General features: G+C 32.1%; 1 protein-coding gene and 1 pseudogene across 1 annotated transcript; both read right to left on the bottom strand.

Annotated features, from left to right (window-relative positions):
- Positions 1 to 5230: 5230 nt before the first annotated feature.
- On the bottom strand, positions 5231 to 7540 carry LOC133313806 (serine/threonine-protein kinase PEPKR2-like; annotated as a pseudogene).
- Positions 7541 to 7545: 5 nt separating this feature from the next.
- Positions 7546 to 13379, bottom strand: LOC133313807 (serine/threonine-protein kinase PEPKR2-like). The gene is made up of 7 exons (XM_061515206.1): positions 12914 to 13379; positions 12705 to 12768; positions 12319 to 12551; positions 11608 to 11916; positions 7861 to 7883; positions 7732 to 7808; positions 7546 to 7630 (listed from the first exon to the last, which is right to left on the bottom strand). Exons 1-7 carry the CDS (start codon positions 13377 to 13379, stop codon positions 7546 to 7548), a joined length of 1257 nt encoding a protein of 418 aa, XP_061371190.1.
- Positions 13380 to 15503: the final 2124 nt, after the last annotated feature.

The raw sequence follows: 15503 nt of genomic DNA, 5'->3' as shown, positions 1-15503 counted from the left end.
TAAAAGGCTAGATTTAGAATTTTATATGGGAATAAAATTTAATTATTGCATTTTAATTAATTAATTATGCAATTTGGATTGTGATTTTTTTTTGGAGGTTTGGATTGTGATTTGATAGAAGAAAATAAATAAAATTTGTGATATGTGATTTAATTTTTTACAGTTTTGGATTGTGAACCAATCTGCGTGTGTGATTTATTATAAAAAAATTTGGTTTGTTATTTAAATTAAAAGTAACAATTATTATTAATAAGGAAAATAAAATAAAGATTTGATTTGTGATTTAAACTCAAAAATCAATTTGAAAAATCTGTATTAATAAATGAAATAATTCAATAAATATTCTGAATCTCTAAGGAATAAGGATTACCTAATTTTAAAAGCACAAATTCTTTTAGTTTTAAAATAATCATTGTTTAAAGATTTGTACAAAAATTAAATAATTCATTAAATTCTTTACGATTTAATGAAAATATAAGTTTATTTGATTATATTACACCTTCACTCTATTAAATCATTCTTATTCCAATAAGTAGAAATAAAAAAATAAAGTAGAGCTAAGAAAATAATATATTTTTTTTTAAAGTGACAAATAATTTAGAATAAATTATAACTTTTTAAATACAATTAGATACATAAAATGTGCCTATCATAGTAGAAAGCAAGTTAAATTCAACACCATATTATTTAAGTGGAAAGTGTTTGTCATTTTAAATGACATAAAGTTATGTCATTTGTAACGCCCGGTCGCTTCAAGAATCAATGACTATCCCCACATACTAACACGAGACTTTTCAGTGTGCTTTTTCCTCACTCGCACACTTCCCGGGAAAACTTCCTAGGAGGTCACTCATCCCATAATTGCTCCTAGTCAAGCACACCTAACTGTGGAGTTCTTCCGATCCGGGCTACCGAAAAGCAGATGCATCTTGTTAGTATAGGTAGTACCAATTGATTCTTATAAGCTATTCTCAAACTGTGCAGTCTCATACCTGCACAGTCTTTGGAATTCTTCTCTTTCGGGTGTCGATTCGATTCATTCATGCATGTAACCCCACGCTGGAAGCCTGTCAGGAGCCGCTCCTTGTCCGTGCCCCTTTGCACCGGCGATTACTCCCTGCCCTCGTCAGCGCTCTAGATGTTACATCATTTTAATAGAGAGATTCACACAAGAAATTATTTTTTATTTAAAATTTAAATTAAAAAAATCACTCACTTTCTCTCCCATGATTTTCATTTCTTATCTCTATATCTCTCCTAAAATAATATAACTTATGTCATTTAAAATGACAAACATCAAACTCATTATTTAAACATGGTCCTATCACTTAATTTGTTTTTAGCTTTTTTTTTTTTAAGAAAAAACCCAAGCAAGACCTGATTATCAAACTTGTGCAGGACAACAAATTAGACATGATTAGTTATCAAACTTCAAGACCTAATACGTCAAATGCTTTGACGGGATTAGCCAAAAAAATTAAGTCCATGTTTTTTAATAAATTAATTACGCATTTATTACAGTTTTGGAAATAATTATATATTTATTGTACAATATAACGACCAATTTGGGCGTCACTCAAGACGCCTAAATTGGGCGTCACTCAAGAGGCAATCATACTTAATTTAGGCGTCATTTATCAGATATTGACACGTGTCATATTTTTTTTCCAAAAAAATAATAATTTAATCATAAAACTTCTGAAGGCCGTAACTTTTGACTCGGGTATCCAAATCAGGTAATTCTTTTTTTAATTCCTCATAACTTTTCGAGATCTACGCAATGAGATCTCATTTGACATATTTTATTTCTCACAAACACAATTTAAATTTGCAAGAATAATATTATAAGAAACGTTAAACCCGGAAGCCTCTGAGTTCTGGATTTGTGATTTAATATAAATAAATAAATAAATAAAATTTTGATTTGTGATTTAATTTTTTTTTAATAATATTTTTTTATTATAACAAAAATTTGGTTTGTGATCTAAATTAAAAATTAAAATTAAAATTATTATTAATAACGAAAACAAAATAAAGATTTGATTTGTGACTTAAACTAAAAAATCATTTTGAAAAATATGTAGAAATAAAGGAAATAATTAAATAAATATTCTAAATCTCTAAGGAAGAAGAATATTATTTTTGAATTTAATGATTAATGCTATAAGCTTCTAAGTTATTATTTATGGTCTGAAATTAATTATGGCTTATGCATTTTTTTCAAAAATAAAATTACCTAAATTAGGCGTGATTGCCTCTTGATTGAAACCCAATTTAGACGTCATTGGTGACGTGTCAGGTGTTGACACGTGTCACATTTTTAAACTCAGAAGCCTCTGTGTTTTGGGTTTGTGATTTAATATAAAAAATAAATCAAGATTTGATGTGTGATTTAAATTAAAAAATAACAATTATTATTAATAAGGAAAACAAAATAAAGATTTGATTTGTGATTTAAACTCAAAAATCAATTTGAAAAATCTGTATTAATAAAGGAAATAATTAAATAAATATTATAAATCTCTAAGGAAGAAGGATTACCTGATTTAAATTTAAATTATGTTTGTGAGAAATAAAATATGTCAAATAAGATGTTATTGCGTCGATCTCGAAAATTTATGTGGAATCAAAAAAAGAATTACCCGATTTGGATACCCGAGTAAAAAATTATGGCCTTCAGAAGTTTTATGATTAAATTATATTTTTTTGAAAAAAAATATGACACATGTCAACACCTGATGAGTGACGCCTAAATTAGGCGTGATTGCCTCTTGAGTGCGAGTTGGCTCCCTCCGGTATCCCCACGAGCTTCGACTCTTTGAGCCGGCTATGGGACTAATCCGGAGTGCGGGGGAACAGTGACCTTACACAAATTTCTGATATTCTTCTTGACTTTCTCCCTAATTTGTTCCCTAATTTCTATCTTAGGAATTTCCTTCATCCAATACCTGACTTTGTTTTTTCTTGAATTTCCTTTATTTGATTTCTCTTAATTCACATCAGGAATTTTTTAAAAATAAAATAATATATACTTGATAAATGGGTGTTCCCATTCCTTGATTCCAATTTAAATTCACAATAATAATAAAAGTGCTCTGTTTCACTTCTATGAGAATAAATGATTGTTTGGATGAGTTTTCAAAAAAAATATTTTTATATTTTATTTATTTTAGAAGTACTTTTTATAAAAGTTAAAGTTATTTAGATTTTTAAAAAATATTTAGTTTTTGAAAAAATATTTGTGTTTTAACTTATGTTATTTTTAGAAGCTAAAATTTTCATTTTAAAAAAAAGATTTTTAACTTTTTTTTATAACTTTTACTCTTTTTAAAAGTAGACGTCCAAACATATTTCTCCCATACATGTTTTTTTTTCCTGAAGTAAAACAACTTTTGAAGAGAGAAAAACCCATCCAAAGAGGCCCTAATAATTTTTTAATGACATGGAAGAAAATGAGAAAAAAAGATTAAAAAAAAGATGATGCTAATTTTTTTAATTTTTTATTTCTATTATTTTAGTTCCTTTATTTTTTTTTCTCTTCAGTCAATTGATAAAAGATTTGAAACTTTAAAAACTTTCTTCCCTTTTCTCCCCTCAATCCAAAGATAAGGTTAAATTATAGAGAATCATCCCATTCTTCTAATAAAAACAAAAAGAGAATTATCTCGTATTTTAATTAAAATATATCATTTGTCCTCTCTTTATTGACAAAACTATTTATGTCTAAAAGGACATAATTTACGTCCTTTAAAAGGACACACTAAATCCCTCTCTTTTTCCTGATTTGATCGGAATACTTTGAGCCATGAGAGTAAAAAAGAGGGCAAAAATTCATGAATCAATTTTATTAGTAAATTATGTTTAAGATATATCCATGAAATTTTTATTCTTATTTTACCATAATACATAGTTGACTCAAAGCGAAAGTAGAGTAAACACTTATACCTCGATACCGGAGTTGTTAAATTGAGTCATGACTTATCAATTAATCTGGTTTAAGTTACCAAAATTCAATCCATATTAATTTACTTTTCTCTCAACTTGTAATGAGCTAACCAGAAACTTTGGGTTTAAACATTTTTAAATTCACAATTTTCATGAATTACTAATTGTTTTGATTATATTTATAAAAATTATGAATTAAGTTTGGTGATTGGTTATGTTTTGATGATTTTTACTACAATCTAGAATTAATTTATTATGATTACATATTTTTCTATTCTTTTAACTAATAATAAACAAATTTGTTTAACATTAATTTCAATCTAGCATTTTATGAGCCAATCCTAATCATCATGACTCATGAGAGATCTAAATAATAAATTACCCTCTTCGTTAAAAAAATATTCCAAAGCATATGCACCTTTTCTTTCTTTTTCCGAGCATATGATTCACTAGGGGTGTTCGCGGTCTGGATTGGATCGATTTTGGAAGCAAAATTCATCCGATCCAATCCCTTCGTTTTGATCATATAATCATCCCTTCGGTTTTGATTTGTTTTCAAATCCGATCCGATCCGTTCCAATCCAATTTTTTTCGGTTTGGATTGAATTATCTAATGTTTCCTTTTTCAACTATACCCTCTTCCTAAATATGTTCCTACCTATTATCTAGATTACCCCTTAACCTCACCTTAACAGATAAAGAATCTCAACTTTTATAGCCTTTCAAAATCTATCCCCCGGTAGTTAAGATTCGCCTCTTCTAAACACAAGTAGCTGTACTTTTTTTTCCTTTTTTTTTCCAGTGAAAATAAGCAAGCAGCTGTCAACTCCATTTTCAAAGTAAACGCCATTGCTATATATAATTGACTCAAGGTCAAACTCCTCGCTACCATCTGTACAAAAAAGTATGTCTTGAAATACAAATTGCCAGCACTAAATAAGTACACATGCAGCGCGTTATGGGAGGGATAACATACGCTTATGCACTCATGGTTTCAGATTAAAATCTTCCAAAAAAACATATGAGTAGGGTCAAGTTTTCACTGAAGTGAAATCATAGCATTCTATTTATCATGCTCCAGCAAGAGCAAAAACATGCAGTGACACACTAATATCATATTCACAGGTTCTGTACAACTAGCTGAGTTTTCTCAGTAATCATTATTTAGAGGAAAAAAATGTAATCCACTTTTGCCAACTGTAGAATGTGTTGGGCAAAGTATACTATAAAACCCCAGCTAAAGCAGCAGAGATAGTGGTTTATGGGGTGTCAACCTGTCAGTAGGTCAAAATGCTTTACAGAGGTTAGCCCTCATGTTAGATAAACCTTGCTGGTGAATTGGAACTGCCCACAACTTGCTCCTCTTTGGTTCAGATATCCTTACATGTGAAATTGCATTGGCAAGTGCATCAATCCACACACAAACATCATGATATTCTGAATTGCAACTTTCAGATGATGAAGAAAGGCTTGAAACCTCATTAAGGAACCCATCATCCATCCTGTTTCTTCCTAACCTAGGTTCAGGTGCAGCAACAAAGTTGTGGCAAGCAGCTCCATTTTGGTGCTTCAACTTTGATTCAACGGGCAGGATCTTCAATGTACGTTCTGTGTAGAAAGATATCCATGGATGTCCTGAAATTGAACCACATAATATTAATTTAACATGCAAACAATCGAACAGTTCTTAAAACTTAAAAGTACTGTCATTTTATTTCCTGTTTAAAAACATAAGGGAGAAAAAGAGAGCCTCAACCACATAGAAGAACATATAATAAAAACTAACAAGAGTATGTGAGAATTAACAGATTCCCACCATTGTTATCCCAACCAAAACAAGGCAATCCTTATAATTATTAAGAATTCATGTGAAAGGCAAAGATACTTTTCAACAAAACTTGGAAATTTCTAATTTTAATTATTTCAAGATTAAAAAACAAAAAATCAGACCAAATACAACTAGTCTTTGGTGTATTCATCATTGAGGAAGAGAGATAAAGCACGCTACAAAACATTAATAATCTACCATAAACTTACTAAGTACTTCATCAGCTGTTATCCTTGCTGAAATATCCTTGTCAGCATTCTCCCAACAAGATCTCGTGCAGGTTTAGATATTGATTCCCACATCCCGGTTTGGAACTCTAGCTTGGAATTCTTAATAGCCTCAAAAACTGCTTCTTGTGAATCCCCTTTAAATGGAAGAACACCAACCAACAGAGCATGCAGGAGCACTCCAGCACTCCATATATCCGCCTTTTCTGAGTATCTACCCAACAACACTTCTGGTGCAACATATGCAGGGCTCCCAGCCAAACCCGTCAAGTTCTGACCTGCAATGCAAATTTCTAGACAATGAGGCTATGCATAAATTACTCATGTATGCATGTATGTATCTTTTACTTATGTGTGTGTATTTATATATATGTCAATTGAATTACTGATATTTTTAAATGCTTAAAAATTAAACAAAGTGACCTTAGAGTATGAATGGTTAGCTTCAAACTATTATAAGCATTTTCTCTAGGACCTCTTATTCTTAGACCGCTAGCAAATTTAATTGAATACTGAACATAGTAAACTTAAGGGAGATGACCATCTGAACTCTCCAATTTTTACTCCTATGTACAGGGTAACATTAGTAAAGTACAATTCAGTTGAAAGCTCATCATGATGAACTTCTTCAAACTTGCCTAGACATTTTTTATTAACAGAATGACTAGGATGGAATTTTACACAAGGAAGGTTGTGTAAGGATTCTATTCATAGAAGTTAGCACATATATATACCATAGGATAACAAAAAAAGAAGATCATCCAAACAGGTTTAACATATTACCCTTAGAAATTCTCATGGCCAGGCCAAAATCAGCAAGCTTTATTTCCCCCGAAGCAGTAAGCAGAATATTCTCAGGCTTGATATCTCTGTGCACAACTCCCATATCATGACAATACTTGATGACCAACACCACTTCCTTAAGTATATTAGCAACCCGCTGTTCAGAACAAGGGCCCTCCCTAAACATCTGGTCGACAAGTCTTCCCCCAGAGCACAATTCCATCACCAGATGAGAGCAATCAGCTTCCTCATACACTGCCAGCAGAGTCACAACCCCAGGATGCCCAGACAAGTGCTGCATTATCTCCACCTCCCTGTAAACAGTCTCATCCCCCTTCTTCAGAGTCTTACACGCATACTCTGCGCCGCCAACAAGAGACCTACACAACGAAACAGATCCATACTTTCCTTGCCCGATCCTCACCCCAGTAACATAATCATCTTCAATCTTGTTCTTCCTCCCCATCTGGGTAGCCACGTCAATGCAACCTATCTTCCTCTTTAGGCCTCTTCCCGCGGTCATCAGAGACAATGTCCCACAAGGAGGAGCAGTGGCAAAACCCGCCACCCTACTCTTGTAGGAACCAGCTGAGTCTATCTTAGTATTTTCTCTACACCTCTTCTTCAACCTCGAACAATCTTCCATCGAATAATGGGTCTCAAAATTGGACGACGGAGACCCATGATTGGATCTCAAAATGTCAGTCAATTTCGAGGACTCGTCACACTCACTTCCTTTCCTTTTCATCCTCATAGCATCTATCAGTAAAGTACCAACGCAACACCAATCTTTGTGTTGATCACGTACCCAGTGTGCAAAATCCGATTTTTGCCGCAAGACACAATTCTGCAGTCAAAATAGAGAAAGATCAGTCAACGAATTCTAGTCAGATTGATCATGAATGAACGCAAAACCACAAGGAAAGCATCCAAACACAAATATTAAACTTCAAGAAAGTAAATCGAACCCCGAAGCTTTCTCGCAACGTAATGGCGCCAAAAAGCGCCATCACATCACGAGACCCCTGCAAGACAAGAAAAGAAGATGCCAGAACATAGAAAGAAAAAGAAACAAACCTTCGCAATCCCAGCCAATGATCCTGTAATGCGTTGCGGAGAGTATAAGCAATGAGAAAAAAGTCACAAATTGGGAAACTATTACGACGTAGTTTCTCAATCAGGGACTGAAACCCTAAAAATCTGCTATCAAAGTTTTAGGGGAATACGCGAACGGCACAGAAAAAAGAAAGAAAGAAGACGGGTACTCTCTGAGAGTCACACTCTTTTTGCTTAGCTAACGTTGTTTCCTTTAATATAATATAGGATGTTCCAGTTTATGTTCTCCTGCGTGCGTCACTATTTCAAGGGGTGTATTTGATTACGATTTTAAAAAATTTCCTCAATCAGTGGAATAAAAAAATCAACAGGGTCAAATTAGGTAAAAAAAATAATGAACTAGTAAGAAAAAAAAATGAATATCGTCAAATTATATAAGAAAAAGCATTGAACGTGTATAAAGTAGGAACTGTTTTAAAAAACTAATGAATAACTTTAATTTGGATTTTGAAATGGTAACGCAAATATTCAACAAATTTCACATAAATGTTTGACTTTTTTGCAATTTATGCTTTTTTTAAAATAGAAATCGCAACTAACGTATAGTGAAAAATATTTTTTTCCTTAAAAATGCAGTTTTTGAAAGAAAAAAAAATTCAAACAAGTCCTTAATTTTCACCTCTGCTATTTTTTAAATTGTTGAAAAGTTAAAAAAAAAAAAAAAGATAGCAGGCGTCCAAACATATTTTTTCATACATGCTTTTTTTTTCTGAAGAAAGACAACTTTTTGAGAGAGAAAAATCCATCCAAACGGCCCTAATAAATTTTTAATGACATGGAAGAAAATGAGAGAAAAGATTAAGAAAGAGATGACGCTAATTTTTTTAATTTTTGATTTCTATTATTTTAGTTGCTTTATTTTTCTTCTCTTCAGTCAATTGAGAAAAGATTTGAAACTTTAAAAACTTTTTTCCATTTTCTCCTCTCAATCCAAAGATGAGGTTAAGGCATGACAACTATAAATAAAATATTATAAATTTTTATATAATTTTTTAAATATAAAATTTGGTATTTCGGTTAAAATCTATTGTCATTTGCAATTTTATACAGTTGATGAAATCTATAAACAAAAGTAAAGAAATAGATTTTTATTGTGTTATCAAACGTAATTTTGATTATCGGAATAAAAAAAATGTGTTATCAAACGTAATTCTGATTCTCGGAATAAAAATAAAATATGTTAACAAACGTAATTCTGATTCTCAGAATTGTTCCAAGGCACAGAAATAGAAAAGAATCATTCCTTTTCAGAAACAGTGCCAGGAATCAGAATGATTGTCATGCGCAGCCTAATTGTCGTTGATTATATATCAGAGCAAACATATAAAAATGCACTAACTTTTTCGATAAACATTTCAAACATAAAATTTCACTTTCCTCCCACAACATAATAAGTAATGAACCAAACATTATTCTAATTGATCTCAGAATATGTTTTTAAATGAATAATATAAATCATCATATATTATATTATTAAAAAATAAAAGGTATGTGTAATTATGATAAATGTTTGACATGTCAAATTTTTTGCCCCAACTAAAGTTAAATTCTGGCTCCGCCATTGTGTGGAGCCATTCTTTTGGACGTTAGACGGTTTTTTTTTTTTGTTTTCTTGCCCATCAGTGGCGGAACCACATTATGCTTAGGTAGGGTCGGAGCCCCAGCTACATTTCAGTAAATTTTATTTATTATATATAATTATATAAGTAACTGTAATTTTTGCTTTTTTTATAATAGAAATCTAAAATAACTTATAGTGAAAAATATATCTTTTTACTTATAAAATGCAATTTTTGAAAAAAAAATTCATTCAAACGGGTCGTTAATCTTCACCTCTGCTATTTTTAAAATTTTTGAAAAGTTAAAAAATAAAGAAAGAAAGATAAAAAGTTTTTTTTTAATATTGCTCTTAACTTTGATCAATCTGATACCGCCAATCCCATGGGAATAACAAATTACATGTTATGGAATAAAAAAATCAACAGGGTCAAATTAGGTAAGAAAAATAATGAACTAGTAAGAAAAAAAAATGAATATCGTCAAATTATATAAGAAAAAGCATTGAACGTGTATAAAGTAGGAACTGTTTTAAAAAACTAATGAATAACTTTAATTTGGATTTCGAAATGGTAATCCAAATATTGAATTCTGGAAATTATTGGTATTTATTCCCTTCTTTATATTGTTCAATATCAGATTAATTACCATTTAATAGTCATCATATTAACGAAATTGGACTTTTTTCCTTACACACGTTTCTCATTTTCATCATATTAATTACCATTCAATATTGTCATCATATTAACATTGAACATGTATAAAGTAGGAGTTGTTATAAAATACTAATGAATAACTTTAACTTGGATTTTGAAATGGTAATTCAAATTTGAAATCTGAAAATCATTGGTATTTATTCCCCCTTTATGATTGGTCAATACCAGGTTAATTACCATTCAATATTGTCATCATATTGGACTTTTTTCCTTACACAAATTTCTGATATTCTTCTTGACTTTCTCCCTAATTTGTTCCCTAATTTCTATCTTAGGAATTTCCTTCATCCAATACCTGACTTTGTTTTTTCTTGAATTTCCTTTATTTGATTTCTCTTAATTCATATCAGGAATTTTTAAAAAATAAAATAATATATACTTGATAAATGGGTGTTCCCATTCCTTGATTCCAATTTAAATTCACAATAATAATAAAAGTGCTCTGTTTCACTTCTATGAGAATAAGTGATTGTTTGGATGAGTTTTCAATATTTAGTTTTTGAAAAAATATTTGTGTTTTAACTTATGTTATTTTTAGAAGCTAAAATTTTCATTTAAAAAAAAAAGATTTTTAACTTTTTTTTATGACTTTTACTCTTTTTAAAAGTAGACGTCCAAACATATTTCTCCCATACATGCTTTTTTTTTTCCTGAAGTAAAACATTCAAATCCGATCCGATCTGATCCGATCCAATCCAATTTTTTTCGGTTTGGATTGAATTATCTAATGTTTCCTTTTTCAGCTATACCCTCTTCCTAAATATGTTCCTACCTATTATCTCGATTACCCCTTAACCTCACCTTAACAGATAAATAATCTAAATTTTATAGCCTTTCAAAATCTATCCCCTGGTAGTTAAGATTCGCCTCTTCTAAACACAAGTAGAAGTACTTTTTTTTCCTTTTTTTTTCAGTGAAAATAAGCAAGCAGCTGTCAACTCCATTTTCAAAGTAAACGCCATTGCTATATATAATTGACTCAAGGTCAAACTCCTCGCTACCATCTGTACAAAAAAGTATGTCTTGAAATACAAATTGCCAACACTAAATAAGTACACATGCAGCGTTATGGGAGGGATAACATACGCTTATGCACTCATGGTTTCGGATTAAAATCTTCCAAAAAAACATATGAGTAGGTCAAGTTTTCACTGAAGTGAAATCATAGCATTCTATTTATCATGCTCCAGCAAGAGCAAAAACATGCAGTGACACACTAATATCATATTCACAGGTTCTGTACAACTAGCTGAGTTTTCTCAGTAATCATTATTTAGAGGAAAAAAATGTAATCCACTTTTGCCAACTGTAGAATGTGTTGGGCAAAGTATACTATAAAACCCCAGCTAAAGCAGCAGAGATAGTGGTTTATGGGGTGTCAACCTGTCAGTAGGTCAAAATGCTTTACAGAGGTTAGCCCTCATGTTATATAAACCTTGTTGATGAATTGGAACTGCCCACAACTTGCTCTTCTTTGGTTCAGATATCCTTACATGTGAAATTGCATTGGCAAGTGCATCAATCCACACACAAACATCATGATATTCTGAATTGCAACTTTCAGATGATGAAGAAAGGCTTGAAACCTCATTAAGGAACCCATCATCCATCCTGTTTCTTCCTAACCTAGGTTCAGGTGCAGCAACAAAGTTGTGGCAAGCAGCTCCATTTTGGTGCTTCAACTTTGATTCAACGGGCAGGATCTTCAATGTACGTTCTGTGTAGAAAGATATCCATGGATGTCCTGAAATTGAACCACATAATATTAATTTAACATGCAAACAATCGAACAGTTCTTAAAACTTAAAAGTACTGTCATTTTATTTCCTGTTTAAAAACATTAGGGAGAAAAAGAGAGCCTCAACCACATAGAAGAACACATAATAAAAACTAACAAAAGTATGTGAGAATTAACAGATTCCCACCACTGTTATCCCAACCAAAACAAGGCAATCCTTCTAATTATTAAGAATTCATGTGAACGGCAAAGATACTTTTCAACAAAACTTGGAAATTTCTAATTTTAATTATTTCAAGATTAAAAAACAAAAAATCAGACCAAATACAACTAGTCTTTGGTGTATTCATCATTGAGGAAGAGAGATAAAGCACGCTACAAAACATTAATAATCTACCATAAACTTACTAAGTACTTCATCAGCTGTTATCCTTGCTGAAATATCCCTTGTCAGCATTCTCCCAACAAGATCTCGTGCAGGTTTAGATATTGATTCCCACATCCCGGTTTGGAACTCTAGCTTGGAATTCTTAATAGCCTCAAAAACTGCTTCTTGTGAATCCCCTTTAAATGGAAGAACACCAACCAACAGAGCATGCAGGAGCACTCCAGCACTCCATATATCCGCCTTTTCTGAGTATCTACCCAACAACACTTCTGGTGCAACATATGCAGGGCTCCCAGTTCTCTAGGACCTCTTATTCTTAGACCGCTAGCAAATTTAATTGAATACTGAACATAGTAAACTTAAGGGAGATGACCATTTGAACTCTCCAATTTTTACTCCTATGTACAGGGTAACATTAGTAAAGTACAATTCAGTTGAAAGCTCATCATGATGAACTTCTTCAAACTTGCCTAGACATTTTTTATTAACAGAATGACTAGGATGGAATTTTACACAAGGAAGGTTGTGTAAGGATTCTATTCATAGAAGTTAGCACATATATATACCATAGGATAACAAAAAAAGAAGATCATCCAAACAGGTTTAACATATTACCCTTAGAAATTCTCATGGCCAGGCCAAAATCAGCAAGCTTTATTTCCCCCGAAGCAGTAAGCAGAATATTCTCAGGCTTGATATCTCTGTGCACAACTCCCATATCATGACAATACTTGATGACCAACATCACTTCCTTAAGTATATTAGCAGCCCGCTGTTCAGAACAAGGGCCCTCCCTAAACATCTGGTCGACAAGTCTTCCCCCAGAGCACAATTCCATCACCAGATGAGAGCAATCAGCTTCCTCATACACTGCCAGCAGAGTCACAACCCCAGGATGCCCAGACAAGTGCTGCATTATCTCCACCTCCCTGTAAACAGTCTCATCCCCCTTCTTCAGAGTCTTACACGCATACTCCGCGCCGCCAACAAGAGACCTACACAACGAAACAGATCCATACTTTCCTTGCCCGATCCTCACCCCAGTAACATAATCATCTTCAATCTTGTTCTTCCTCCCCATCTGGGTAGCCACGTCAATGCAACCTATAATTTGGTGTACTCTACATTATAGGTTTGGTCTTGTCTATATTTAAAAATCAAAATATATGACCTAGGCATATTAACATGTTTAAGCCTACGAATCTTTAATAATTATCAAAGTTAATATATATATATATATATAAAATTAATTTTTATTAGTTAAATTTATATAAATAATTATTTATTTTATTTGAATTAAATTAAATAATACGATATACTGACGTATAGGTCAATATTTGTAAAAGGAAATGTTTTCTAAACAAGTTTTTTTTGAGGTCCAAGCCTATTTTATTTTACTAAATATATTAGCTAGGTCAAACCTAACCTACTTAGACCGAATTATAAACACTTAATAGACCATTTGATCCATTTAAATCCCTACATGGAAGTTATGTGTGAGGAAGAACTTGCAATTTGTGTGTTAACAGTATTGAGCTTGGAAAATTTCACACGGCAAAATAATGTATCGATTATGTATAAATTATAATCTGTATATATTTGTTAGTTGTGGTTATGATGACTGAAGTTACTGTTTAGACCTTATAATTACTTCTTCATGAATCATGATATTTTTAATTAATTATCATTTTTTCAAAAATATGCTTAGCGATATATTTTTATTTATTTTAAATAATTCATATTTCTATCATCGATTCATACTCTCAATCCAAAACATATAATTGAAAATATTATATTCAACTGTAAAATTATTATTATTATTGAGGTTTATAAAACAAACAAATAATAACATTTGTAGATAGATCAAAAAACTCAATTTTTGAGTTTGTTCTTTCCGGTTCAAAGGTTGAAGTGACAAAAATAATAGAACCCCGTATACCGAAGTGAAAAAGAATTGAAGTGAAAAAGAACCAATTTTAATTATTATTATTTTAACCTTGAATAAAATTCATTAAACCAGTAATGAAAAAGAATTGAAGTGAGTAAACATAAACAGAAAAACCAAAATCACTGGCTGCTTGTGGAAGCTTGTGAAGCTTCCAAAAAATAATCCATTTTCTTTATCACTGGCTGCTACACTAGTCCGGTGAACATTCTTTACCTCAGTTACTCTACCATCAGCCTCATTCATACTCTCATATCACATGAATACCGAACTAATTTGTTTCCAGCTGCAATAGTAGACTGAAGAATATCATCCTCTTTCTGCTGCTTCACTTTAAGTGATTTTTAGAATAAATTTCAGCCCAAACTTTATTGAAATCTGAACGACACCGACTCCATTCCTCCTGTTTCTGCTTCAGTCGAGTCAATATTACAGGGAGCGCACGAGTTGGGTTTTTACGCAATATGTCTATAACGTCAAGACCATGGTCACCATATAGACGTTCAATGCACCTTAAATTTTGAACAGTAAAGTAATCTTCAATACGGTTCAGAGTCTCCATATTGATCTTATTTTCATTCATGTTATTATATAATTCCTCTGCACGTTTAGCTGCAGAACTCACAGACTCTAATAACATGTCCAGCTCAAATCTGTCATCTTCACATCTGAACAAGCTTTCTTCGTACTGATTCCTGCACATATGTTCGGAAGAGTAATCCTCACTTCCTGAACTCACAGATACCCAGTGATCATTCAATACTTGAGCACCAAGCTCAGATCTCTGACTAGCTGTAGGAATTGGATAATCAGCAGGTAGAAGCCGGTAGCTGGGAGTGCAACGTTTACAGTCACTGAGGTCAAGTTCTTGAATGGATTTTCCCATGTACTCCTTCTCCCTGTATCTTTCCTTCTCTTTAGCTCCATCCATCTCACGCTTCTGCTCTTTGTCTTTGTCTTTGTCCTCCAACTTTGATGATCTTAGTGACTTTTTACTCATGACACCAGCAAGGAACCCATCAATATTTTCCAAACACTCCAGGAAATCATTGAATTCCACCATAATCAAGATGCTTTCCAAGTAAATCGGTTACCAAATTTTGCAATTCATTCCTTTTTATTATTTCACTGACGAAAAAATTATGAAGGCACTTCAAGAAAGCTTGGTAGTCATCAGCACTGTTCAACTTCTCCTTAACTTTCTCAAAGAAACTGAATGCTTGACTATACATGTTCTTTAAGGTATCCTTGTCTTCCTTA

Source organism: Gastrolobium bilobum, unplaced genomic scaffold (genome assembly GCF_033153095.1).
Source record: "Gastrolobium bilobum isolate Gb01-03AN ecotype WA unplaced genomic scaffold, APGP_CSIRO_Gbil_v1 utg151328, whole genome shotgun sequence".
Lineage (NCBI taxonomy): Eukaryota > Viridiplantae > Streptophyta > Magnoliopsida > Fabales > Fabaceae > Gastrolobium > Gastrolobium bilobum.
Note: the sequence above shows the minus strand (reverse complement) of the source record. Positions and strands in the feature narration are given on the sequence as shown.

Bases quoted from the DNA above. Each gene is read 5' to 3' on its own strand.
- LOC133313807 (XM_061515206.1), bottom strand. From the start codon at position 13,379: ATGGGGAGGAAGAACAAGATTGAAGATGATTATGTTACTGGGGTGAGG. The intron at 12,769-12,913 runs GTAATATGTTAA...AAAAATGTCTAG, and splicing joins GGCCATGAGAATTTCTAAGG to GCAAGTTTGAAGAAGTTCAT. The intron at 11,917-12,318 runs GTAAGTTTATGG...GTTCAATTTCAG, and splicing joins AACAGCTGATGAAGTACTTA to GACATCCATGGATATCTTTC.